We start from the raw sequence: 25,713 nt of genomic DNA, 5'->3' as shown, positions 1-25,713 counted from the left end.
ATATAAAAAGTCTCAACACGTCTAGCTCACCGTGCAGAGCCTGTGTACAGTTTGTATCTCCTCTCTGGGCTTGTGTTGGTTTTCTCCGGCCACACTGGCTTCCCGTTGTGTTCATAGAAGATTCTAAATTGTCCATGAGTGTGAATCGAGACAGTTTTACCTGGGTTGAGGTGGAAGGAGGTTCAGATGGGAGGGTGGAGCTTATGTTCGAGAAATTATTGTACAAATGCCTTTGTTGGAAATTAAGAAAAAACAAAAATACATGTCGAATGTATGCTGAATGCTCTGGAGTTAATGCATGGCACTATGTGAGAAGAAGTGAGAAGGGCAAAGCAAAACAAACACCTTTGTATGTTGATCGTAATTGTACTACCATAATGAATACAGCATTTCATGCAAACATTACAGAGACAAACAAACGGAGACGTGGACAAGGAGTAGGTGGCAAATATGACCAGAGAAGGTGGAGTGAAGGGCAAGAAAGGAGGACCTGAAGAACATGCTCATCTTGTGATGAGAGGAAAAAATTAAGGTTGTCCATGTCGTTCATTGGGACGGGCGTATTTTCTACATCCGGCTGCATGCATACGAACACCCGCGCCATCAGCAGTGGGCCAGGCAAGTATATGTGTCGGCTTGCGTGTCTGTGCCGTGTCTTTGAGGTCTACCGTCAGCCATCGGAGGAGCCAAGCAGAGGCTACAGACCCCGTTATGTAAGCAGTCTGTGCCAGCTGCGCCTCTGGCACTCACTGTCTCCAACACCTCGATAACACAAACAAAGGCTAGTAAAAAAAAAACTTGTCACCAAATTAAGAAGAATAGGTTGCATATGCATATCACACGTTTTCACTGTTTTCCACCCCCCTCCCCTTCTGAATAGAAGTCAAGATGGGTTATTTTAAAGCTGAGCTGAGAGACTATTAGCATAATGTGAGTGGCAGTTGGGGTCATATCTTGCCAGGCAGAGAAGCAGAGACTCGGCCATGTGATCAAGATGAACTGTAGGCCAAAGTAAATGGACCCAAAAAGGTGTGCGTTCTGCGATGCGTTCGCTTCCAGTGGATCCCGGAAGGTGTTACATAACGGAGAGGCAGACAGAACAGGGGGGCAAGGAAGGAGGGGGCAAAAAAGTGGGTGTGGGAGCGGCGGGCGACCGGCTTAATGCCGCTTCTTGTCTGTCATTCAGTAAAGTGGGACGCCCACAGCATGATTTGTACATCTGTCGATGGATGCCAGTGAGAATCTATCAGAGCATTACAATGATGAAATATCTTAAAGTAAGAACGATGGAGGGGGAGTTTTAGTCTGTAGGAGAGGAGGAGTGGTTGAGTGGGCACAGCTGGGAAGATGCCAGACAAAGCTGAGCAGAAGAGGGATGAATGAAATGACTTCACAAGGAAATAGAAACATAGCAAAAAGAGGCACAGCTGTGTAAAAGAACCGATTAAAATTCGACATATTTTGCATGCAGTTTTACATTCCCAGGCCACGATTAATGCGGTCAAAAGTGGTCACGTGAGGAGGAGCCTTGTCGGCGTATTGTCTTACTAAAATTTGCAAACCAAGTGCGGTCGGTTTGCGCCGAATGTGACGCCATCCGGGCGAAAAATCCCGCCTTCGGAGGATGCAGCATGTGAATTTGGACACAGTCGATGTTGAGAACACGACATACTGAGAATTCCAATTAAAAAAAAAAAATCCACATTGACATTCCATGTTAAAAAAATTTTTTTTTGTCCAAGATGTGTTAGTTTGTGTGTAAAAAAAAAATGTTAAAACAGTTGTCCGTTCAATTACATAATGTTGCATTTACATATTGTCAACCATTATTTAAAAAAATACTTTGCATGCAAATGTGTATATTGTTACCAACAATGACATTATTTTAGATAGCATTACAGTAATACAATGCATGATTTCTGCTTGTTTGATACAGAATGAAAAATGTAATTTTATTTTTTATTTTTAAGATTACCCCATGCCTCCCTACCACCCATTTTGTGTATCTTTCCCTTATTGCATGTCCACAGGATCCTGTTTGCGCATTCAGTAAAAGAGAGTGGAAAATGTGAACTTTCCCTCTTGGGTACGACTCAAAAGATTCTTCTTTTTTGTTGTTCCTTCATTCCAGCAGTCATTGCTGCTGCCCTGCACAGGTGATGACTGGCAAAGCAGATCATGTCTAGACAATCGTGTGCGGTTCACAATAGGTCACTGGCTAAAAATGAAACTTGAGCTTCACGGCTTCTCTTTCCGTGCCTCTGAGCTACACTGCTGCAACCTTATAACTGCTCAACTTCTCCCTATAAATAATTGTGTTAGCCTGGATAAGCTCATTACAATTCAAACAGCGACCAGATAGCAGGTGCTTAACATGTCAGTAATACGCGAGGAGATAATTAGGTTAGGGCTGTTGACCCACCCACGACCGGGGGCCGATGTAAGGCCGCAAATGGATTGGTTGCTCTGGATCCCCTTGAGCGTCTGTCCGCACCAGCAGCTCCTCCTACATGTATCGCTGATTTGACACAGTTCTATCCCTAACCAGAAGGCACTAAACAGCCACAAACAGTACATGCCTCCTGTCTTCTGGCCTTTCGTAACTCTTTCTTCCCCTTTCCGAGTACTAGGGCTGAATTCTTACCACCGACATGTTTGGTTATTGTTGGCTTTGCACTTTTGATCCCTGTGGCATGACCGACTGATTGTAATACCGGGTGACAGTCCTCTCCTCCTCATAAGACTCAAATAATCCTTCCCTGGCTTGTTTCTGTGGAAATCCCACTCACACATCTGATTTTTGCATTGGAAGCACTGAGAGCTATAACGACATAGCCTCAAGCTTTGGAGCATTTTTTTTGTTTTATTTTTCTGAAATGGTGCTTTGTGTACCTCCATCAAAATCTCGACTGTTCAATTCATTTAAGCCTTTCACTTAACTTTCATGATCTCATTTGCATTCTAGTATAGATGTTGAAATGAAGGTTGAAGCTAGCTTGTTCTTGAGGAGTTGAGGCTTTGGCATTGTTCTCAAGGGCACTTTGACAATGCTCAGAAAGCAAGTTCTTTTTTTCCACTGCTCTGAGCTCATGAACCTCTTGTCCATAGCCAATTCTTCATGGACCGAGTGGTGACTCGAAAGTGACCAAAATGCAGCACATCAGTGGTCCCTAACCTTTTCATAAACCGTTCATAAAAGTTCATAACTTTCGGGAACTGGCAACCGGTGTTGAGGGGGGCGGTGAGGGGAGCTAACAGCTAGCTGCTAGCCAGTATTAGCCACTAACGCCGCAGACGTGTCATACAATGATGACGTAATTAACTAGCGGTTTATTAGCGTCCTAAATTAGCGATCTACCTTTTATTGTTGAAAAACTTAAGCATATCATCGAAGGATGACAGGTGGAAATACTATTTGATATTAAATTCAGGCTATTGACTCTTGTATCTCATACAGACCAAAACTTGCCCCATCGCTGCAACTGCAATGTAATGGATGCGCCTCTTTGTTTGTGTGTGAGGATTTCTATTGGGCATTTCGGCCCAGGAACAGTTTTTGGTTGCTAAAGAGGTTGGAGGTGTGTGACGACGCGACGTGCAGGTCAGTGCTCATACATAGTGTGGCTCATGTGTCTAGTGAATGGATGCCATTTTTAGCTGATTGTATCAACTGGTGCCGAACTAAAGACAACCTTGTCAATGGAATACCAAGCAGGGGCCTTTTATGAATGTTTCATAGGCGCTATATACGAGTCCACCGAGTGGTTGTTTGAAAAAGTTTCAGGGATTATTGGATCGGTAAAACTGTGTGCGGGGGATGGTTATGCAACAGAGAAAGATTCTACAAGAGCTGTGTGTACAAAATTGGCATTCAAATATTTGCTTTGTGGTTTGCCAAAGGATAAATGGGAATGCTATCTTCAGTAAAATTATTTTGAAAGTGAGTCCTTAGAGCTGTTCATCTGTTTGTTGACAGGTAGTCAAAGACACATTTGGTCCGTTGTGGGGAGTTGAGTCTTTAAGCGAGCATTTGGGTACAATGGCCCACAATTATTAATTAATTAAGTCATAATAGGGAAGTTTGATTATGGAGAAACATATTGATTATGATTACTTTGATAATAATCAATAATGATCTTGATATGCAAATGATTTTTTTTGGTACATACTAATTATGTAAGTAGACTAATTATGTAAGTTTCTTTTGGACCAAAGTCATTTAAAACAACCTGCATTGGAATTGACTTATGTCAATTTTGTAATTGTGGAGTGTAGTCATCAAAATCGTAATTGAATTTCGATTAATTGGACAGCTCTAGCTGATAGTCCTTTCAGCTATTGATCACTGTTTGCTATAGAAGAGAAAAGTGATCCCTAAAGATACACTTGCCTCTTTTTACAAAGTATCCAATCACAGTGGTCATCACCTTCCTGTTTTTTTAGTGTCAGCTGATTTGTTCATTTTCGCCAACAACTTAGTCATTAATTTAACCATGTGTTTAAATTTGCTATTTGACTTTTAATACATATTGAGCATTATCATCTTCTCTTGCCTTGCCTTTTACTTACCTTAGAGTATCATCATCTATATTTTTCCCCTGTATCCGATACAATTCGGAAACATGATGTCCAGCATGCGCAAGGTGACGAGAAATGAGGTTAGATCTGCGAGATGATAAAAGGACAGTGCGCTCAGACGACGTCATCGCTCTTTTTCTCTGTCCTTCTCTGGGCACTGTTACAGAAATAGCTCTGCAGTCCCTCCATGTGTTCTGGAGAGGAGTTGGCAGAGTCCTCCAAATACTGGTCAGTGACGCTCAGTTTTGACAAAGCCTGCCTAGCCTGGCTCGCATCTAAAAGCCACTGTGCCTGCATGCCAAGAGCCTCTACTGTCCCAATGATTCATTCCCCTTGGGAAATGTTATCATTAGAATTAAAAAAAAAAAAAAGTGTGTGTGTATATATATATATATATATATAAAACACTGTATGTATACAAACTGACCGCTTCCCCTTCTTTCCCCTTCTTCCCAGGGCCCTCTCCATGGATATAGACACAGACTATGAGCGGCCCAATGTGGAAACCATTAAATGTGTGGTTGTAGGGGACAATGCAGTGGGCAAAACCAGGCTCATATGTGCCCGGGCTTGCAATGCCACCCTCACACAGTATCAGCTGCTCGCCACCCACGTGCCAACCGTTTGGGCCATCGACCAGTATCGTGTATGCCAGGAGGTGGGCACATGAAGAATTAAGTGTGGAGGAAACTAAATGAATACAAGAAAAGTTGCACTGAATTAAGTAAAATGACACTAAGGCATGCTTGCGCGTGTACTGTCATGTTACAGGTGTTAGAGAGATCTCGTGACGTTGTGGATGAGGTCAGCGTGTCCCTTAGGCTCTGGGACACATTCGGGGACCATCACAAGGACAGACGATTTGCCTATGGCAGGTGAGTTTGCTTGTGCGCACACACGCGTGCACACCTGCTCACACCCACATGCTGATATACATACATAGACATGTATTTTGAAACCAAGTTATTAGTTATTGGCTTAAAGGCGCAATTACTTTAGCCGAAAGAAAGTTTACGCTAGTGGTGTTGACATTATTGTGACATAACTCAACAGTCAATCCTCCACCGACAGGGCCAAAGAATTTACAAGGCCTTTCTGTGTGACCCAACCACCATCGCTTTTTAGCTGAACTCTGCCCTCAGGCTGTTACATCCTTCCTCCAGCAGACATGATTGGATCATGGCCTGATCCTCTTACTCGGCATGCCTGGATCAAAGCTGCTTTATTGGCATGAAATGCAAAAGTAATTAAGTAAAACCGGCAACGAGAATGTCAAATTACAGAGAGCAATCTGGATTGGATACATTTTACTGTTTTTCCCATGTCAATGAGCAACATGTTTGCTGTAGGAAATCAGAAGAAAATTGTAAAATATTGTCATGGTTTCCACAAGTTTGTCATTTTGGAGACGAATTCGAAGTATATATTGTTTTCATGATGCACAATGTTAGTTGACATCATTAATTCACATCCTATGCCATCGTCCTTTTACTGGGAAGTGGCTTGCCAAACAAACGCAAACGCTCCAGGATTTTCCCCCCATTATTGTTGACATTTCATCCCAGGCAAAGGTGCCACTCTAGTATTTTCACACAGCACTCCCAACTTAACAGTGAGATGGCTAAACGGACAAGTGTGGTGCCCAGCCTAACGGCTTAGGAAAGCTTTTTCAAGGAAAAATATGCAATAGTTTCCTACTAATCCCAGCGCATTAGCTCTATTTTTATCCCAAAGCCTACTAAATTCACATGAAAACTGGCTCCTGATACACTAATAGAACATTCAGTTATTCATGTATAATCGCTATAATAAGTCTACACACCTCAGTCCAAATCCCCCAAATAATGAAGCAAGATATATCTGTTCAGTCTTTTGCCAATCTTACCGTTACCTATTACCTGTTGAAATCAATTGAGAAACGGGGAAAGTAAAAGTAAACAGCTGCGATCATGTGGTCGCACATGAACATGAAGACACATTCTAAGAGGACTACAACTCTCAAACGACTGTTCGAGCTTCTCTTCTTCCGGTTTACGGCCGTGCAGCAATATCAAAATAAATACATTTATTATCAACCCCAAAAGTTCATGTATTAAAGTCCATGCCAAAGATGAAAATAAAGGACATTTTTGCAATAATTATAGTTACCGTATAGTTTCCGGACTATAAGTCAAACTTTTTTTTCCATTGGTTGGCTGGTCCTGTGACTTTTACTCTGGAGACTTATGCATGGAAAAAGAATATGTAATTTCACAGTCCGCCACAAGAGGGGACGCTAAAATTACATGCCGATATCTCCTACTCCTGACTAACACAACTGAAAACGACTGAATACAAATGTCCCTCAAGAGAATCATATTCTGCAGACTACAATGTTGCTAGTAGTGAAATTTGCAGTTGAAAACTGAAATCAAGCAGCAGAGAGAAAGTTTAGTGTGAATGAGGAACTTGAAAAGCTGAAGCAACTTTTACTGTGATGAAAAAAAAAAAAACTAAAACCTGAACGCTACATGGCCACAAGAATGAATTTGCTAATGGCTAGAACAACTCCTGCGTATCACTTTACATAAGTGCAGTTCGATGCACTTTGCGTCACCCTGCGGTGTAGCCAAACAACAGACGTGTGCGCTTGTGCATCTATTTGTGCGGGACCGAATACCTCGCCTCTATTGTTAAGTCATTCTTATTCAGAGTGTGTTTATTCTGTTGTTCGTCCTTGTTTGTGTGTGTTTCCACACCTTCCCTAATGTTCTGGATGCTTTGTCAGCTTGCAATCATCTGATAAAGACGCAGCGCCAGCTCAGCTGTTTTCTGCCTGCCCGCCCGCCTGACGTCTGCATCGGCAGGCATCAACCTCTCCTTGTCCTCCCCCTCCCCTTCCTCTCCATCAGTCTTTGTCCATTCACATGTTCATTACTGCATGTCTCACATCTCATGAATGCATGACTAAGATAACGTCACACATCATCTTTCGCTCTTTGTTGATGCCAAAACTCAAAACATGACATCAAGCGGTGTCACATGTCTTGTTGGGAGTGAAAAATTCAGGTTTTTGGGGGGGGGTGGAACACAATCATATGCTGAAAATAAGCTAAGTCACACTTACCATTTGCCTCAACTGTCTTTTTGTATTTTCAATAAGACATACATCTACATTTTCAAAAAGGTAGTCCCCGCCTCCCAAAGACGTATTTATACGTCTTTGCCTTTTCTTTTTTTTTTGCCTCATAGCTCTGTGTTTTTATAGCAATTAGAACACAATATTCTGTTGGCCTCGCAAAACCAGTCAAAATCCAGAAAAATGCTGGAATTGAGGGGTTTCCTCTAGTGGAAATTTCTGAGATTAACTGATTTAAGAAAGAAAAAATTTCTCCGTTCATTAAAGCAATTTCTAAAGAAGCATTGTTCTTGCAAGCTGATTTAGAAGCATGCAATTTTTGTGCCACATGGAGGGACATAATGTGACAGTAGATATGTTTCATTTCTACTTGAGAAGAATCTGATTTATTATAGGATACGTTTGATGTGCTTATGTGTTTGTGTGTCTGTGCGTGTGTCTCTTCTTACATAATCGGGTAACTGGTGACCTTTGTAGTGTGGATGCACCACATAAACACATGCAATGCTGACAGGCCTGTTTATGTCACATAATAGCTGGCGGTCAATTATTAGCCCGTAACACAGTCTTTAAATCCATTCCAAACCATTCACATTATTCCTGAAAAGTCACAACCCAAACAGACACACCATGCAAAACAGTCACAGATTCATGTGATTTTATTCGACAAAAGTTTCTTATTGGAGCCCCAATTCTTTAGTGGTGTAATAGGAGAGCAATGCAGTGATCCTGTTAGTATACGAGTCCAATCCATGGTGGTAAGACTTGGCTGCGTGTCCATGTGTGATGTAATGGTGTATTGTATGCCAAAGGGGAAATGAGTTTAGGTGAGATTAAAGTGGGGAAAAGTAAAGAGACAGTGTGTCGTATAAAATAATGCTTTTCATCATGCGTTCATGCAACTCAAACACAGGACGGATGTTGGCCTGTTGGTTTGATGGTGACATACCTGCAGGCACAGTTATTCTGTCATCATTTGTCCTGCCTTATCTCTGACCCCAGTTCAGTTTAAGCAGATGAAGCAACGGCTGTTTATCTTCCTTCCTGATCTCCAGGTCGGATGTGGTGGTGCTTTGCTTTTCTCTGGCTAATCCCAATTCCCTGCGCCATGTCCGCACCATGTGGTTTCCGGAGATCAAGCACTTCTGTCCACGGACGCCCATCATCCTGGTTGGCTGCCAGCTGGATCTACGCTATGCTGACCTGGATGCAGTTAATCGTGCACGTCGACCCCTTGCCAAGTAAGAAGCCTTCCATGTCTGCCCTTAATGGACAGATTTTGATCTGAATGTCACTTTTTTAGTGCTTTTAGGGGCGTAATCCCACCATTATTCACATTGCTTCACTAGCCTTAATATCATCGTGATCTCTTCCAACCCGTAGACCCATCAAGCCAACAGATATCCTCCCTCCCGAGAGAGGCCATGAGGTGGCGAAGGAGCTCGGTATCCCCTACTATGAGACGAGCATCGTCGCCCAGTTTGGAGTCAAGGATGTTTTTGACAATGCGATCAGAGCTGCCCTCATCTCCCGCCGTCACCTGCAGTTCTGGAAATCCCACCTGAAAAAGGTCCAAAGGCCACTTCTCCAGGCACCCTTCCTGCCTCCTCGCCCGCCACGCCCCATAGTGGGAATTCCAGACCCCCCTCCCTCGGATGGTGAGGGCCCTGACTCCCTCTTCTGCCACCCACTCTGTGCAGATGTTGTTTTCCTGCTACAGGGCGGCTGCACTCGTGTCTTCGCACACAAAGTTTATCTGGCAACTTCCTGCTCCAAATTCTATGACCTCTTCACCCTTGAACTTGGTGCATCCTGCACGGCGCCACAAGGGGAGCAGGAGGACACGAGCAAGGAAAGCTCAGACAGTGGGGAGGAAGATGAGCAGAGCAGAAGAGGGGCCAAGGAGCAAGCTGGGCGCACTAAAAGCCTTGACATTGATAAAGATGGGGTCGATGGCGGCGTGCGGGGCCTCAATCGACCCCCGCTGCTCCAGCGCGGCTCGTTACGGACTTCCCAGAGTGATAATGCACTCCCCTCTCGCGCCCAGTACTCTCAGGGTACTCCTGTGAGTAGCCGGGCACTTTCGGGATGGGGAAGAGGGTTCTTAAGTGTTTGTCTGGAGCATGTTGATGACCCCATGACTGGACGATCACGACTAATGACTGTGGTAGTCATGGATGCGCTCATCCAAGAGGAACCCTTCAAGGTGATGGGCGTCAAATTCTGTTTCTATGCATATACTGTACCCTTATGCTACGTTCACACCAAATGCGTTTGAACGTTACGCTTTGCTTACTCACGGGGAGGTGCTTCGACAACGTTTCCGGGAACAGACAAAGATTTCGACATTGCATTCAAGTTTCCATCTTAACCCATTAATGACATTTTCTCTTGGGTCTCAATAAAGGGAAGTCTTCAGTCCACTTTATTTGACCTCCCGCTCTTGTTCCAGGCCGTGCTGCAGTACTTATACACCGGCAACTTGGATGAAGGTCGAGGAGACCTGATGCAGGTGGCCACCATCGCTGAGCTACTTGAGGTGTTTGACCTGCGGATGATGGTGGCCAACGTGCTCAACAGGGAGAGCTTCATGAACCAGGAGATAACCAAGGCGTTCCATGTGCGCCGAGCCAACCGCATCAAGGAGTGTCTTAACAAAGGCACCTTTGCTGGTAATCTTCCGTGCTAACTAGCCCTTCAGTAGCACAGGTGACGTTGCAGATGTTTTCCATGTATGCGCCAAATGTTTGGGAGTGAAAACAATGTACACTAAGTGTACATTTGGTATCACCGTCTCTTTAACATTGTATTCCTAAGAGAATCTGCATTTTGTATTCTGTGCTTTCTTTGTAGTGTATAATTAGTCATCAAATGAGTTGATGACTGACTGACACTTCAGTCTGCTTGGTTGCTTCCTCTCTCAGCCCTTTCGTGCCTTGTTTGTCTTTGTTTAGTGTTGTCTGTCTCCGAAGCTGTTGCCTTTGCATGCTATCACAGCCAATGACTTGCATCTGCTGTGCCTCAACACAGCCTGTCTCCCATTCACTCATTTGTGTTCATTATCAGTCATCATTAGCATCCAAATGATGGCGGTCTTCCTCATAATAGTAACTAATAAGACCGTCCCGAAATGATTAGTTATTTCGGACGGAATTCAAGAGATCAAGGAACTTATTTTCTTTGTCATAACAATTGTTTTGATCGATTTCAATATAGCTCCACTTTCTATACCTTACGTCTGTTCTCCTTCCCTTACTCAAAAGCTGTTTTGTCCCTCTGTCAATTTACTTCTCTGTTTGTCTACATGTGTCTCTGTGTCTCTCTGTGTGTCTGTCTGTCTGTCTCTGCCTTTGTCTGCCTTGTCCGTCTTTCCCCCTCTGTAGCTTGGGCTTCTGTGGCATCCCACGAGATGAATGCTCTTTTCCCACCCCGGTTTCAGATGTGGTGTTCCGGCTGGACGATGGCTTCCTCCCGGCCCACAAGCCCCTGCTCATCTCCAGCTGCGACTGGATGGCGGCCATGTTCCGCGGCTCGTTCATGGAAAGCTACGTTGAAGAGGTGAGGCCCAACAAACTTAATGGAGTTGTTGTAGTACTTGGAAACTTTTTCTGATGGTGGTACGACGGGTTAGCACGATGGCCTCACAGTACAGAGGTGTAGGGTTCGATTCCGGCTTTGGCCTTCCTGTATGGAGTTTGCATGTTCTGCCCGTGCCTGTGTGGGTTTCCTCCAGGCACTCCGGTTTCCTCCCACATTGCAAAAACATGCGTGGCAGGTTGATTGGATACTCTTAGAACCAGACCTCTCGATCCTGCACCTCAACATGCTTCCTCTTCAACGGCAACAGACTTTGTATTCATACTCGAAATTTAGCACAAATTCACTTTCCTCTTTTGTATTTTTTTCCACCTTATATGCATGGCTTTTACTTAATTTCATTCCATAAAATGTGAGCTGTTGCGAATATTATTTTTGAGGCAGACAGTAAATCTATTCCGGGAACAGTCATAGGGATGTCGTTTGTGAAAGTGCATACACATCAGTAGGTGACAGGACTGCAAATTACACTCAAATTCTAGGGTGGAGTGGAGCATCCCCTTAGGAAATACACATCAAGCTGTGAAAGTAGCATGTGATCAGCCAGTGTTGTTCTATTTTCATGCTCATGTCACACTTCCCTCTCTGTATTTTTTTAGCTTCACACATTTCACTGTGATATCATGACTTCACACCATCTGTGCGCAACAGTGTTAACGATGGATTTAAATTCTAAACCAATTGATTCTTGGTAATTATCTGGAGACTTTTATATGTGAAAATACAGTCACAATGCAGTAATTGTTCTTTTAAAGCATTTGTTTACAGTTACATTTTTGTTTGTCTATGCACCCCTGATCTAATACCAAGTTTCTCTTACTCAAAAAAATTAGACTAAGAGAAATTAGAAATTATTTTTTTTCACTTTCAATGTACCCTGTAAAACAGTGGTCCCCATCCACCGGGCAGCGGACTACTTTGGACCGGGCCATGGCAGGCCACACAGATGGGGATTTTTAATTTATTTTTTAAATTACATTTGATGCACGCCAAGATGCTCATTTTCGCTGCCACATTATGCCAGTGCTTCTCAAATAGTGGGGCGGGCCCCCCTGGGGAGGATGCGGTGCGATGCTGAGGGGGGCACGTGTGACCCTGGGGAACATGCTTTTTTTCCCCCGTCAAACTACAATAGTGTAAATGCACATCTGTGCCAGTAGTTGGCAGTGTCGCTCTCATTGCCCATCGTGTACAGCGCGTATTAACTCTACAGTGTAGGTTTGTTGTGCCACGAGCTATAACCTATAACAATTTTATAAACAAATGCTATTATTTATAGTTACGGCGGAGAGTGGGTGGTGGGCACAAATTGTTTTCTTCTTGCTCGGGGGGTAAGAGAAAATAATTGAGAAGCACTGCATTACGCTAATATTAAACCCACATGCCAAATGAGCCCGTTCTTCGCACAATTCGGCCAGCAAAAAAAAAAATGCTCTTCACACTATGAACAGGGGTGTGTAAACTTATATACAGTATATCCACTATATATAAAGTTATAGTGTGCTTACCTTTTCTTCAAGGGTTTTTGCTTTAGTTGACATTTAGATTGACACGATTAGGAGCGCAGATCGCAGTTACTATCCATGAATGTGAATGCACCCACTGATTAATGTTATGTAGCCTCAGCTGGGGCTCCTAGCTCTTGAGACCACCCTCGTCTCAGTGTTGTGACTTTTAGTCGTAACGAGAGGTCTTGCCAAGCTGACATTCTCCTAATTGCTTGGAAAGATGGAAGTTGAAGAAGCCCTCAGTAGGTATACTCAGTGGTTCTGGTTAGGGTTCAGGTCGCCTCTTTCATCAGTAGATGGAATCCAGTCGTGCTGCATACGCTGAGTGGCATTAATTAAAAACGGCTTTGCTCATTTGTATGAATTTTTTTGGCTTAAATGGTTTGTGATTGACTTGTGGTATCCAGAAGTCACAGTGTAGGGATGTTGGAGACTATATAAGAAACTCATAAGGTTGAGCACGCCAAAGTGGATTACAGGCAATTTTTTAAAATGTGCTTCAAGGTCAAAATTGGAAGTTGGGATTTAGGAACCTGTTAGCCCATTATGGCTCAGATTAAAATACCGTAACGTGGTCGATCCAAATGTTCATGAAATACAAGAGAGAGATTTTACTCGTTAGTCTATTTTTTTTATTGTTAGCCACTTTAACATTACACACAATTTTAGATGTAAGATGCACATCAATTAAAAAATAGTTTAGGATTAGATGCAAAGGTATTGTACTTAAAAGTTAAATACAATACAGTACAATACAACTTTATTTATATAATACAAGTGAGCTGTACTTAAAAATGTACTAATTAAAAAAAAAAAAAATTAGCTTAATTTTGCTGTATTATCTTTGATTTTATTTGAAGAATGTAAATTGACCCCATTGCCACCCAAAGCCAGCTGAGATGTCTTCAGCTCACCCCCAAATAAACCCTGCTAAGTTCGAGTGACATTTGAGTTCATGGTGGAAGAAAAATTGAAATGTTGCTGCGTGCCTTCAACTGGCCTTTATATTTGTCCTCATTATGCAGGTGCCCATCCCGACCACCAGTACCGCATGCATGCGAGGCGTGCTGGAGTTCCTGTACTGTGCCATGCTTACACCTTGTCCCGATCTGGAGGCCATTGAACTAATAGTGGTGGCCAACCGTCTTTGTTTACCACGCCTGGTCGCCCTCACTGGTGAGCGTTCGCTGCAGCTCTCGTTAAAAACAGAAGAAGGCTTGAGTCAGCGAATACTAACATTCTTATGTATTATGTGCCTTCTTCAGAGCAGCACGCTGTTGACGAGCTTCTGCAGTTGGCAGTGAAAGGAGCGGACATAGATGGGCACGTCTTGGCTTATTTGGAGCTTGCCCAGGTCTGTTTAATGGGATATTTGAGTGCATTAATGACTCACTATTGAGCTTGGTTTAAGTTCAGTTGGTTTCATGTTCTTCCGTTTCCCCTCTTTCAGTTCCACAATGCCAAGCAGCTATCAGCCTGGTGTCTCCATCACATCTGCACTAACTACAACAGCATCTGTCGCAAGTTTCCCAAGGACATGAAGGCCATGTCTCCAGGTAAAATCGCCTGAGTTGATCTGCTTGACAAATGATTGGCAAATGGTGATTCACAGAATTCTTTAATAATAAGCCATGTTTTATTTGTTAAGCTATTTGGATAAGTAAAAAAAAAAACATAAGCCATAAATGTCAGTAATTTATGTTCATTCTTTTGCAACTTAAATAACTGTTTTAGGCCAATAAAAAAATTACAGTGCACCTTAATGGAACTTAATGACAATAAAGCCTTTTCTTCATCCAAAAGTGTATTGCTTACTATGACGAACTAGACAAAGGCTGAGCAGCACTGTACGTTTGCAGAGTAGCTCGTAACTAGAGCGCACGTGACGAACATTTCCTGACGTTTAGTCACATAAACGTTGTTTGTGGCAAATTGGTATGCTTCCACAAATTTTTTAATTTTATAAAGTCAATCAAATATTTTAAGTTTTGCTAATAATGGATTTTACAGAACTAATTGTCTCTTGTATTATCCCGCAAATTAAAGATGTAAGTAAAAGCCACTTGGCAAATAACAAACTAAATTTGTTGCCATGAATGTCAATCAATTTTATTTTATTTTATCTTCCCTCCCTCCTTATTCATCAAAGTAAATCATCCTCCATCCCCATCCGTCCACGTCCCTTCAAAGTGCTTCCGTCCTTACTTTTCACATAATGTGCTTGCGACCCACAGTTGGGTCCTGACCCACCAGTTGAGAAACAATTCTCTCGAACATTTTAGATTGATCATCCATTTATTGATGTTGGCTATTAATATATTTGTTATTAACCATTATTTTGCATTTATCCTCGGCAAAGCCAAAATTGAGCTTGAACATGGAATGCGTGCATGGAAAATGAACAGTATATAAGGTTTAATTTCTCCATCTACGTGTGTGGCGCTATGCAGAGAACCAGAAGCACTTTGAGAAGCAGCGCTGGCCTCCCGTTTGGTTCCTGAAGGAGGAGGACCGCTACTTGCGCTCGCAGAAGGAGCGCGAGCACGAGGAAGAGATCTTGCGCAAGCAGCACACCAAGCGAGGCTGGTGCTTCTGGAGACAGCCGTCATCTTCGCCGCACGTCTCCTAGAATTAGTCCTATTGGGCCGCCGCCTCCCCTCGCACTCACACACACACACACACACCCTCTCACTCTCTCTCGATGCAGACTTGACTCAGTGTGAGGGAATGCGCTGTATTGTGCCTCTTTACAATCGCGGGAGAGCAGTTCTGCCAATGTAATGGCGTCGCTTGAGTGGAAAGCTTCCCTGACCCACGAGAGCCTGTGGGGGGGCAGCAGCACACTTCCTTGGTCCCCCGCCCCCCACGAGAGCTTCATCCAGTCCACTGTGTGATTGGACTGTGAGCAAGGGCTGACGATCTCTCCGTGTCTCCACCTTCCGTCTTGATGAGCTCCACTTCAGTTTTGGTTTGACTTTGCGGTCAGGGGAGGTCTGACTTCTGCCTTCACTTCTACGCAGACTGTTAGCTTGCACACACAGCCCCTTGGCCCAAGATCTACCTGTCTACAACCAGCACTGGATATCCAGGAAGTGACACAATCTAACTAAGTATTTTGATACTAGTCTTGCTTTTTTTTTTGTAAATCCCTTGCACCTTTTTAAAAGACTCTCATTCGAAGAAGGTCGATCAACCTCCTCCGAGGAAGAGTCCTTGATTGTCTTGACTATTGAATTGGAGCACATTTTGTTTTTAATTTGAGGGCAATTCTTGAAGTGAACGACATCCAGTTCGTTACCATCCTGCACCTTCCACCCAGCCCCCTCCCAAAAAAACTAACAAAAAAAACACACAAAACAAGCTCACCTTGATGACTCGCCAAACTGCTCTTCAAAGACTTTCCAAATGACCACTCAATAGCGTTGACGGCGATATGGAGCCTTACTTGACGCCTCTTCTTGGAGGAAAGACGGATACAGTATTAAACAAAAGCATCTGTAACGTCCATCACCGCCACTAGGCTGCATGGAGCGCCTCAGCAAGCCTGCCTTTACACCACTGCACCACTGGGGGCAGCACTGCTCAGGGCCCCGGCACTTCACAGTAACACTTTTTATGCCTGTGACTTTTACGTTGTTGTCGCTAATATGTTTGAGGAGTATTGGGGCCAAATAATAGTTCCAGACTAAATTACTGAGTAAAGTTGTAATATTATGTACATTAACATAGAGTACAACGCAGTAGAGCTGACGGAGCCCCGTCGAAAATCGTAGAAATCTGTGAATAATTGATGCCCCCTCAAGAGATGTCTAATTTCATATAGTAGGAGTTCCCACATTTTTTTCAGAGGCCATCAAATGATGCAAAAGTTTTAATTTTGGCCCGAGTACTCCTTTAGTTGGTATGTCCAGTATTGTGCGGAGTGTGAAAAGGAAGCAAGAGCACATGCAACATGTTGAGTGCATTTATGAACTCTGTTCACCTCACTCTGAATACCAAAGCTGCGATTCTCTTTCTTCCCCACTTTGCTTCCCTTGCATCCTTGTTGCAAAGACAGCGGCGCGGTGGGCAAGTGGTTTGTAGTACAAGGCACGTGATGGTGTTTGAATCCCTCCTCAGGAGGAAAAGAAAAAAAAAATTCACTTTGCCTTCCGTTCCTATCGCTGTAATCCAAAATGGTGCTCAAGACACAACACACACACACACACTCGCACACACAGATATTAGTTCTCAGTTTCCAGTGTTTCTGAAAATTGCAGCACATTTCCGTGAAAGTCATTTAGTTGAACATGTGCTGATTGTGTCAGAAGAAAGGAAAAAAAAAAAAAAGGTCATTTTTTTTTAAATTGTTGTGTCTGGATTTTACACACAGTGCTTTGGGGGATTGTTTGCTGTTGAATTCACCGCCGATGTGTTGGTTTGAGGTGTACGCGCAAGTTTGAGCGGAGGGTGCTCATTTTATGGCTTTTTGGTTTTCAGTAGTCACATGCAAACAAGACTTGCCAGAGAAGAATTCTTTTCTGGGCTTTAGCTCGAAAAGCGATAAAGATGGGATGGTTACCTGGGTCGCATGTCCCTGTTCTCCGATAAAGTCCTGAAATAGAATTGGACTTGGATCTCACGAGAGCCAAGTGAGAACCAAGCCAATTTTTCAGTGAGAGAGGGGGGAAAAAAAAAAAGCTCAGCTCAGTTCAAGGCTTTGGGGATTTTCAAAAGGTGACCCAACGGCTTTGATGGCTTATATTTGTCTTATTTAATTATTGGTATGGCCCAATTAGCCTCTTCTCTCAGTCCATGTGCCTTATATCGGACAGAATGAGTCAACATTTGGGTTGTAGGCTATTTGTGTAAAATGGGTTGTGGTTGAGAATTTAGCCCACACTCGAAGCGGAACTTCATTTTCCGAGCAGATGACTTTGAATTAATCTGATGACCACATGGCCCCAGATTATTCTTTTTATGTGGATTATTTGGAGGGAGAAAGACTCACGCCATGGACAGAAGGCCATAGTGGTTGTGATTTAAAAAAAAAAAAATTTAAAACCATGACCATGAAATAAATTTAAAAAAGTAAATTTATCGGTCAATTATAAAAGGTGATAAACACTGTTTTGTAAATCTGTGTTGGTAGGGGGCAGACACTTCGCGTTGTACAATGTCACTTTGTTTCGGAAAGCATTTTCTTTTGAAGTTATTTTTTTTTGTCTCAGACTTTTATGTGCTGAGCATCACCTGTTCTGGTTGATTGCAGCGTACGTTTTCACTTTTGATTGACTTTAATTAATCCTCTTTTGTACAAAGAACGCTTTCACTCAGCGCATTTAATGTTGTCATAATAATTAAATGATATGCAGGGACATTTATAAACATGCTTCAAAAACTAAGAGGCAATCAACAGGCTTTGTATTGTAATATACTTGGGGTTTATACATTATTAATATCGGGTGTAGTCGTTTTTCAAAGCACCACTGCAGGCGATTTATGATATTAAAATGCACATGTTCTAAACCAGGGTTGGGGAACCTACAGCCCACGAGATCATTTGATCTGGTTCGCCATGCAATTCTTAAAAACAAAACAAACAAGTTCTTTTTCAAAAGTGTATTCTGGCCTCTGAGGGAAATTCTCTGCAGCCCTTTGCAAGTATATTTGAATTTGATGCCGTCACTGATATTGAAATTGTGGGAAAGCATGTTTTCTCTCATCATAGTTTGTTTGTTACAGGGCCCAACGTGTCTATTCAAATGGAATGAGTGATAAATAATTGCAGGACAAAAAAGAAGTTAAATATTGTGAGTGTCAGTCAGTGACCTCTCACAGGCCAAAATGATACTGTACGCAGATGTCATGTTTAGTTATTTGTCTGCATCGCATAGTTTTTACTCTAAGTGCAAACATGTTGTTGTGTGTCTCCGTTCATGTGCCTTGAGTGAAATGTTCACACTTGTAGCCCTGTGCAGGCTGACCACGACAACCATGCTCCACTTCAAGTTAATAAAGCCAAAAAGTAACCCCATGCAGAAGTAACGTTAGGCAGCTTGGAGTATTTTTATTTTTTTTTTTGCAAAGTAAAGCAGCAGTGATGACACGTGTTTTTTGTTGTTGTTTTATTTACTCAAGATAAATTGTGAAACAACCCTGCACACCAGCAGTTCTCAAATGAGGTCTCTGCACTCTCTATTAGGTGCCTGCACTTTCTAATATGTAGCCTATAATGAAACCTGCTGTGATCGATACACAGAAGTCTTTATATTACAAGCTTTCTCCATCAGAACTCATCTTATTACTGTTTTCGCTTTGTCATCATTACTTCACATTCAGTATTACTGTATACCGCTCCTCTATTCAGATGCAGTGTGAATAATCATGTAGGATTAAATGCAAACATTCGCTGTGACAACTATGTGTAATATGATGCTTTAATGAATTAAATAGTTGTTATCCAAAGTGAAGTCCAGTATTTGGCAAGATGGATGTAATGTGAGAGCTGCGGAGGATCGCGTGGACTTATTAGTATAGTTGAGCACTTTTGTTTCCATGTGACTTTTATTAACCTCCACTGCTCATGTGTATTACCATTAAAAAAAAAAGAGCACACGTTCCACCTTCACTTATGACTGTTAAGGGCTTTCAAAAAGAAGAAGAAAAAAAGAAACTTAAACAATCAGAATGTTTGCTACTGTTTGCAAAGATGTTTTGAAACGGTTTGTAATATTTTTTGAACCGCTATGATTTGTACAAAAGTACTTTTTTTTTTGCCATTTCAGTATTTTGATGTTTGACTTGGATTTTATTAAAACGGTTAATCTTTTGAACTTGTCTCTTGCGTTATTGTTTGGCTGCATACATCTTCCAGCAATGCATGTATTATACAAATACTTTTTGTAGTTTTTTTTCTTCCTATGTGGAACAAAACTAATGTTTAAAAAATAATAAAATAAAAGGAGGGCACCCCATTCCTAGATAAAGACAAATGGCAAACAGCTATACACTAAAGATAGACTACATGAGAAAAATGAACTACAGTCTTTTGATCTTGAAGTGAAGCATTCTGGGACTTCACAATTAATATTTCTGTCTGGACTCTGTTGTCACGTAAGCGACAAATCTCATTTTGACCATAGGAAAAATAAGGAAGAAGGGAAATTTGCATTTTCAAACTGGAAATTCAGTCATATGTGGAGCGTGTCAGGTAAAGAAAATATAAAGGTATATTGCACTCTCTGTGTTGTTGGCGACTTGGTCCTAAAATTGTGATGCAGCAGTGTCCTCTAGTGGACAAAATGAGTAATAAAAAGGGGCAAATTAAATCTGACAATTTGCCAGGAGTGTTTTTTTTAGTGGTGTTGTTTTGCTTTTAATTAATAATGATTTACATGGATGTACACCCTTCTTTAATGACGAGAGATGTATAGAAAAAAATGTTTGATAATTCTCACTTTCTTTGGATTTTTCTGTTTGCAGTGGTGTCTTGGGAAGCCTGTTTTATAATATTTTACAATTAAAAACGTGAATATACATGCAATACTCTAAGTGAATGTACTGACAGTATCAACGTGTTTATGGGCTCTCTCTTTATATACAAACACCATGGTCAAATCTCGCAAATCAAAATGAAATAGCATGTGGATGATCATCCTAAAAATAAGGGATACAAATAAAAAAAAACTGTACTAGCAACAAAACAAAAAGAAATGAGTCTTATAACAAAACATTAAAAAAAATAAACTTTCCCTTTTATCCAAAACATCGCTCATCCATTCATGGAAGTCAGACAGGTTATAAATGAACTTTTGAAAAGCTCTGTAGTTCATAGTTGATTTTTTTTTTCCTTTGTTCAGACAATGTAGGTTATCTTTACCTCTACTGGTTCAACTACCGTTTTTTCTTTTTTCTTTTTGTTATTTTAATGCATATACACGGAACTGGTGCCGTCTGAAAGTGATTGGATATTCAAGAGGACTTTGTTTTTAAAGCTCCTGAAAAAGACGGCAGTTGCACATCGAAACTAGTTGAGGTTAAAAAGAGAAAAAAAAACTCAATCGTATGAAGAAATGGAAAAACAAAAGACAAAAAGATTTTTAGTGACTATTATACCCGGAAGTGATGCCGCCTGAAAGTGATTGGATGATCAAGCGATGATCACTTTTTGAAGTGACAGTTGCACTAAACTAGTAAGAGGGGGGGGCCCCATTGTCTGAACAAATGAAAAAAAAGTCAACAATTTAACATAAAGAAGACAAGCTGATTTTTATTGACTATATACCGGGAAGTGATGCCACTTGAAAGTGATTGGGGCGATCACGAGGACTTTTTTAAAGCTCCGAAAGACGACAGTTGCACGTCGAAACTTGTACAGGTAAAAACAAAAAGAATCTCCATTGTCTTGAACAAATGAAAATAATCAACTGTTTATCTTGAAGACGACAAGGTTAATATTATTTATTATTATCTGCAATTCATAATTTGATGAGTATAGTCTTCGTCAGGGTAAATAGTCGGAAAAACGGTCAGTATGTCACCGTTTAGTGATTGTTGCCTATTAGACAAGAATCGGAGAAGGATTAGAACTACTGTTAGTCATGTTTTCATGTTTTGGGGCCTTCACTGTCATGGGACATTTGTGCACTGACTTGTGTGTTAACCTGTTATAAAAAAAAAAACGGTACCAAAATGAGATTAAACATCAAATATATAACAGTTCAAATATTGTGAAAGTATCCAACGAAAGCTAAAGTCATATACCAAACTGTTATGAGTGAGACTGAGTCAGCAAAAAAGCGACTCCCTGAAGTGATGATTCACCAAGCCGAGCGCACGGTGTGCTGGAAGTTTTAATTAAGACGCTCTACTGGATCAGAAGAAGCCACATGGCGTAGCGTCGCCATAGTGACGTCTATGATGTGGTCGATGATCATCATCTTGAGATGGGTGACAAGGGGTGGTAGTGGTTGCGGGATGTGGCGTAGTTGCTGATGTTTTCCACGTGTGTGTAGTTCAGGGACGCCATGCATTTTCCAGTAATCTCTACTTGATTATTTATTTTTCTGACAGACACGGTTTATTTCAGACTTTTTGTCCCCTCCCCCCATTTTGTTTAAATTAAAGAGTTGGAGAGTTGAAGGTTTTTTTTATACACAAGTAGCTTTACTTCTTAAGTTCAACGTGAGCACTTTTGCCACATTTGCATTACCAGCATTTAGGCTGTGTAAAGTTCATTCAGTTTTTTATTAGCTTCCACATTGGCATCTTTCACGCGTCTTTGTTATGAACATGGACTGATTTACTATATCATGACATTGTCAGCGGCCTCGTGTTCGGGCATCTCGCACACATGTGGGGCTGTGACATCATCACATCTGGCTCTCATTTCATTACCAGCCGTTGACTCAGCAGGAGATGAAAACGTTCGATGAGAGTGAAGAACCAAAAAAGGACAATACAAATGTACAGTATTCACAACAGGGACACACTTAGGCTACTATTTAATTAATGGATCTAGTGTTCCCCTATAAGCTAAAATCACATTTAATATTTTATAATTTAAAATCATATTCTTATTGATGAAGTGTAAATCTGGATGTAGCACTTTTTCCAGATTGATTGTGAAAACTGTACATTGTGGCATTTTACCCGGAGAGGCAGAAAATAAAATGAAATCAATGTATTGACGTTAGCTTAGTGGGTTTAGTGAGTGGCAATGGAATATGACCGCCGTTGGCTTCACTTCTCCCGACGGCGAGTAAGCGCCATTGTTAGTCTAAGCATATAAACGTCCGTGACCAGCAGTACAAGACGCCAAAGGCTTATTCCTAGTTTAGCACGCACAATTACCAAACTGTTGTTGTTAATGCAGTTGCCATGGAAATGCTCATCTGACAAGGGAAGAGATCATATTCAAAGGAGGGATTAAGCGTTTGTTATTGGTTCATTAATCTGGTTTCAGTGATCTTGTCTGCAGAAAAGCGGATGATAAACAATACGCACACAATGGATTGTGTTGCTGGATTGTGTAGTCCTCTGCGTGAGTGTATCAAATGGGTAGGAAATGCGCATATGCACACGCTCGCACACAAACTCACGGCCCAAGGGGAAGATATCTCAAGGTTGTTGTCAAGGCACATAGCTGAACAGTCACCTCATCTGGAGGCCTGCTGTGAACACACACACACATTCACACATGTTGTCCCCTCTGTCTCGCAAACACACACATAGACATGCACGTACATGGCGCATTAGCAGAAACACACTCCCTATAATGTGTAAAATATTCTCATCCATGTAACAATTCATCATATCTCAAATCAGCTGTTGACATGATGCTGACATACAGACCATAAATGACCCCGACTGTCAGGTGAATGTGTTTACACTCTTCTCTTATCACCTGTGACTCATGTCTACAATGTTTATTGCTTCTCTATCTTAACTGTAGAGTTATTTTGGACTGGCGGTGCACTGTGATTCGGCATTGGGTATTTATGTTTTAGAAGCGTAATTATTCATCATACCAAACCATATCATGTAGTAGGATAAGCTGTGATACCATACACTATTCAGCTTTTGATATCATACCATGCTGTTCCATACATGCATAATAACATTATTATAATATTACATACCAAAAGATATAAGTTAATTTTTGCGATGTTTGGGTCAGGTACTTTAAATACCTTAACTTGGTGAATTTGGGGTTTAGGTTAAAGCATACCGAAAGGGCTAATAATTAAAAACTGACATTTTACTGAACCCAAATAAAGTTAGAGCAATTGCGTTAGCTCTAACTATCTTACAGATCTTGTGGTTGCTGTTGTCGATGATGATAGCTGTGCGAAAAGAGTGACATATATAATAAAGAGCTCGAGGCTCAGACTGGAAAAGTAGCAATTTTCGTACCCGTGTGATAATGCCACAGGCGAAGGCTACAATGATCCTTCAGATTTTATAACTACCTCACACTAGCAAAGATGAGAGCAATAATAACTACTGTTGGCGCAGGCTGATGGAAACGATATTATTAGTGACGACTAATGACAACAGCAGGGCAAAAGAAAAGGCGTCAACACGTCTGACGTTTTCCGCTACCCCTGGGATTGAAATCACCCTCCATGCAGAATTCATGCTTTAAGAAAACTTTATTTACACCATCCCTCCAACTGGTTTGCTGAGCACTTGGAATCGGATTTGTCATTTTGAAGGTACAAAGTCACCAGTCCTGAACTATAGGAGCATATATCCGCTTGAAACAAGTGACTGAATGATCTAAGGACTTATTGGTGAATGGACAGTAAATTAGCTGTACTCTTAAGAGCCTAGGAGAGGATTTTGTGAGTTAGCGGAGCTCTCGACAATCTGTCAAGCACAGGCTGTTAGTCTAGACTCTCAGGAAGGCAGGGGGTTGGACAAAGAGCTTGTGGCAATTAGAGAAGGACAGGCGAAAATGTCCGTTTCAATAGACGCGTACACACACACACACACACGCTCAAACTTGTGTACAGAGCCCCACTGGACATCCCAGCACATTCTCACATTTAGACCCAATGGCCAATAACCGCCGCACCCTTGCAGAGGAAATGCCAGAGTCCTCTAAAGTGGAGGCTAACAGTGCCGCAGTTCACATGTCCAGATATGGACGAAGAGCCTTGGAGGGGCAGGATAGTCTCTAATAACAGGAAGTTGTAAGAATAATAGCAGCATGAGGTTGTCACGGAAGCCTCCCCCCAACCTCCAACAACCCCCTGCAACCTTGATTCAGATGTGTTGTATTATTTGGTTCACATGTTCAATTAGCACTCCGCTGTGAGGAAGTTAATACATTTGCTGTATGTAATAATACAGGTTGAAATTGCATTTGATGTATTATTACACAACTCAAAATCCTTCCCGTGTGGATTTGGCATATTCTCTTCGTGCTTGCATGGGTTTTCTCCCAAACCTGGTATAGGCTCTTGCTCATTCGTGGCTTTAATGAGGACAAGCTGTATAGAAAGTGGATAAATGGATAAATATTATACCAAAGCGTATATTTTGTTGGTCATTTCGCCGACGAGCATAGGCCAGCGCTTTGCGAAGGGGAGGGCTGCGCCTCTGTGGGAGTGGTGTAAGCTGACTTCGATGTGCTTCCAACCTACAATCATGTGTGAGCCCTCTCATAGCTGTGCTGCTCAGTGGAATGATATTAAATAAATAAATAAATTATTCGGGTTTCATGTCCACTCTTCACATATTTATGAATGAAATATATGTTGCGTTGATGCGCCGGTGTAAGACGTGGTCTGAGCAGGTGCAATGGTTAAGTTGACGTTTTGTTACCAATTGTCATTCCGCCAACCACATCTCCAAGACACTCCTTTTGGTCTGCCAATTGGGCAAAAATGCACAAGGAGTCATTCGCTGATACAAAAATCAAGCATTTGGCATTTGCTCCAAGGTGTAGATGAGCTGCCCCCCCCCCAAAAAAAAAAATAAAAGCTTAAATCTTCACGCTTTGGTTTGTTATTTTAATTTTCTTACTACTATATAAAAAATGTTACCCTACTTGTTTCACTGTTTGAATAACACCTGCTCAGGGTCACGTTTGAGCTGGAGCCTATCCCAGATGGCTTTCGACAAAAGGCATGGTATGCCCTTGACTGCTTGCCAATCATAGGGCATACTGCACAGACGAGAAAAAAAAAATCACATTCACATATCTTAGCTCGGCTCTGTTTAAAGAGCACACAACCACAACTGTAACAACGTGCTGTATATAATAAACATGGCACATAAAACTCAACAAACTAAAAATAATAATTAGCTTAGCTTGAAGCTGACAGTACAGTAAATAACAGAGAGGAACATGATTAAGTCGACAGCCAGTCGCGTGTGCTGTAATGCTCAAACTGACATCTTGCTATCACGGCGTGCATGACG

The 25,713-nt window shown here is 41.8% G+C and overlaps 2 protein-coding genes across 9 annotated transcripts in view; both read left to right on the top strand.

The window, feature by feature from the left end:
* rhobtb4 (Rho related BTB domain containing 4) overlaps positions 1 to 19,616 on the top strand; it is a 36,819-nt gene extending 17,203 nt beyond the window's left edge. For 5 of the 6 annotated variants that reach the window (XM_088292049.1, XM_088292065.1, XM_088292058.1 and 2 more), the window contains 10 exons: positions 5,035 to 5,236; positions 5,350 to 5,453; positions 8,752 to 8,937; positions 9,080 to 9,902; positions 10,149 to 10,368; positions 11,136 to 11,254; positions 13,827 to 13,977; positions 14,067 to 14,155; positions 14,252 to 14,357; positions 15,252 to 19,616. In XM_088292049.1, the coding sequence (XP_088148175.1) occupies positions 5,045 to 5,236; positions 5,350 to 5,453; positions 8,752 to 8,937; positions 9,080 to 9,902; positions 10,149 to 10,368; positions 11,136 to 11,254; positions 13,827 to 13,977; positions 14,067 to 14,155; positions 14,252 to 14,357; positions 15,252 to 15,430 (2,169 nt within the window). In that variant the 5' untranslated portion in view covers positions 5,035 to 5,044 and the 3' untranslated portion in view covers positions 15,431 to 19,616. Of the gene's footprint in view, positions 1 to 3,315; positions 3,602 to 5,034; positions 5,237 to 5,349; positions 5,454 to 8,751; positions 8,938 to 9,079; positions 9,903 to 10,148; positions 10,369 to 11,135; positions 11,255 to 13,826; positions 13,978 to 14,066; positions 14,156 to 14,251; positions 14,358 to 15,251 lie in introns of those variants that run through there. The other variant, XM_088292073.1, reaches the window with a different exon arrangement.
* A 1,377-nt stretch (positions 19,617 to 20,993) lies between these two features.
* Positions 20,994 to 25,713, top strand: part of LOC148343955 (uncharacterized) — a 38,405-nt gene continuing 33,685 nt past the window's right edge. For 2 of the 3 annotated variants that reach the window (XM_088292017.1, XM_088292009.1), the window contains exon 1: positions 20,994 to 21,160. The gene's annotated coding sequence lies outside the window, so the exon portion shown is untranslated. The remainder of the gene's footprint in view (positions 21,161 to 25,713) is intronic. The other variant, XM_088292026.1, reaches the window with a different exon arrangement.

This window comes from Idiotropiscis lumnitzeri, chromosome 1 (assembly GCF_059441095.1).
Source record: "Idiotropiscis lumnitzeri isolate Australia: NSW breed Sydney's pygmy pipehorse chromosome 1, RoL_Ilum_1.0, whole genome shotgun sequence".
NCBI classification, from domain to species: domain Eukaryota; kingdom Metazoa; phylum Chordata; class Actinopteri; order Syngnathiformes; family Syngnathidae; genus Idiotropiscis; species Idiotropiscis lumnitzeri.
The sequence above is the reverse complement of the archived record's forward strand: the minus strand, read 5'-3'. Positions and strand labels throughout refer to the sequence as shown.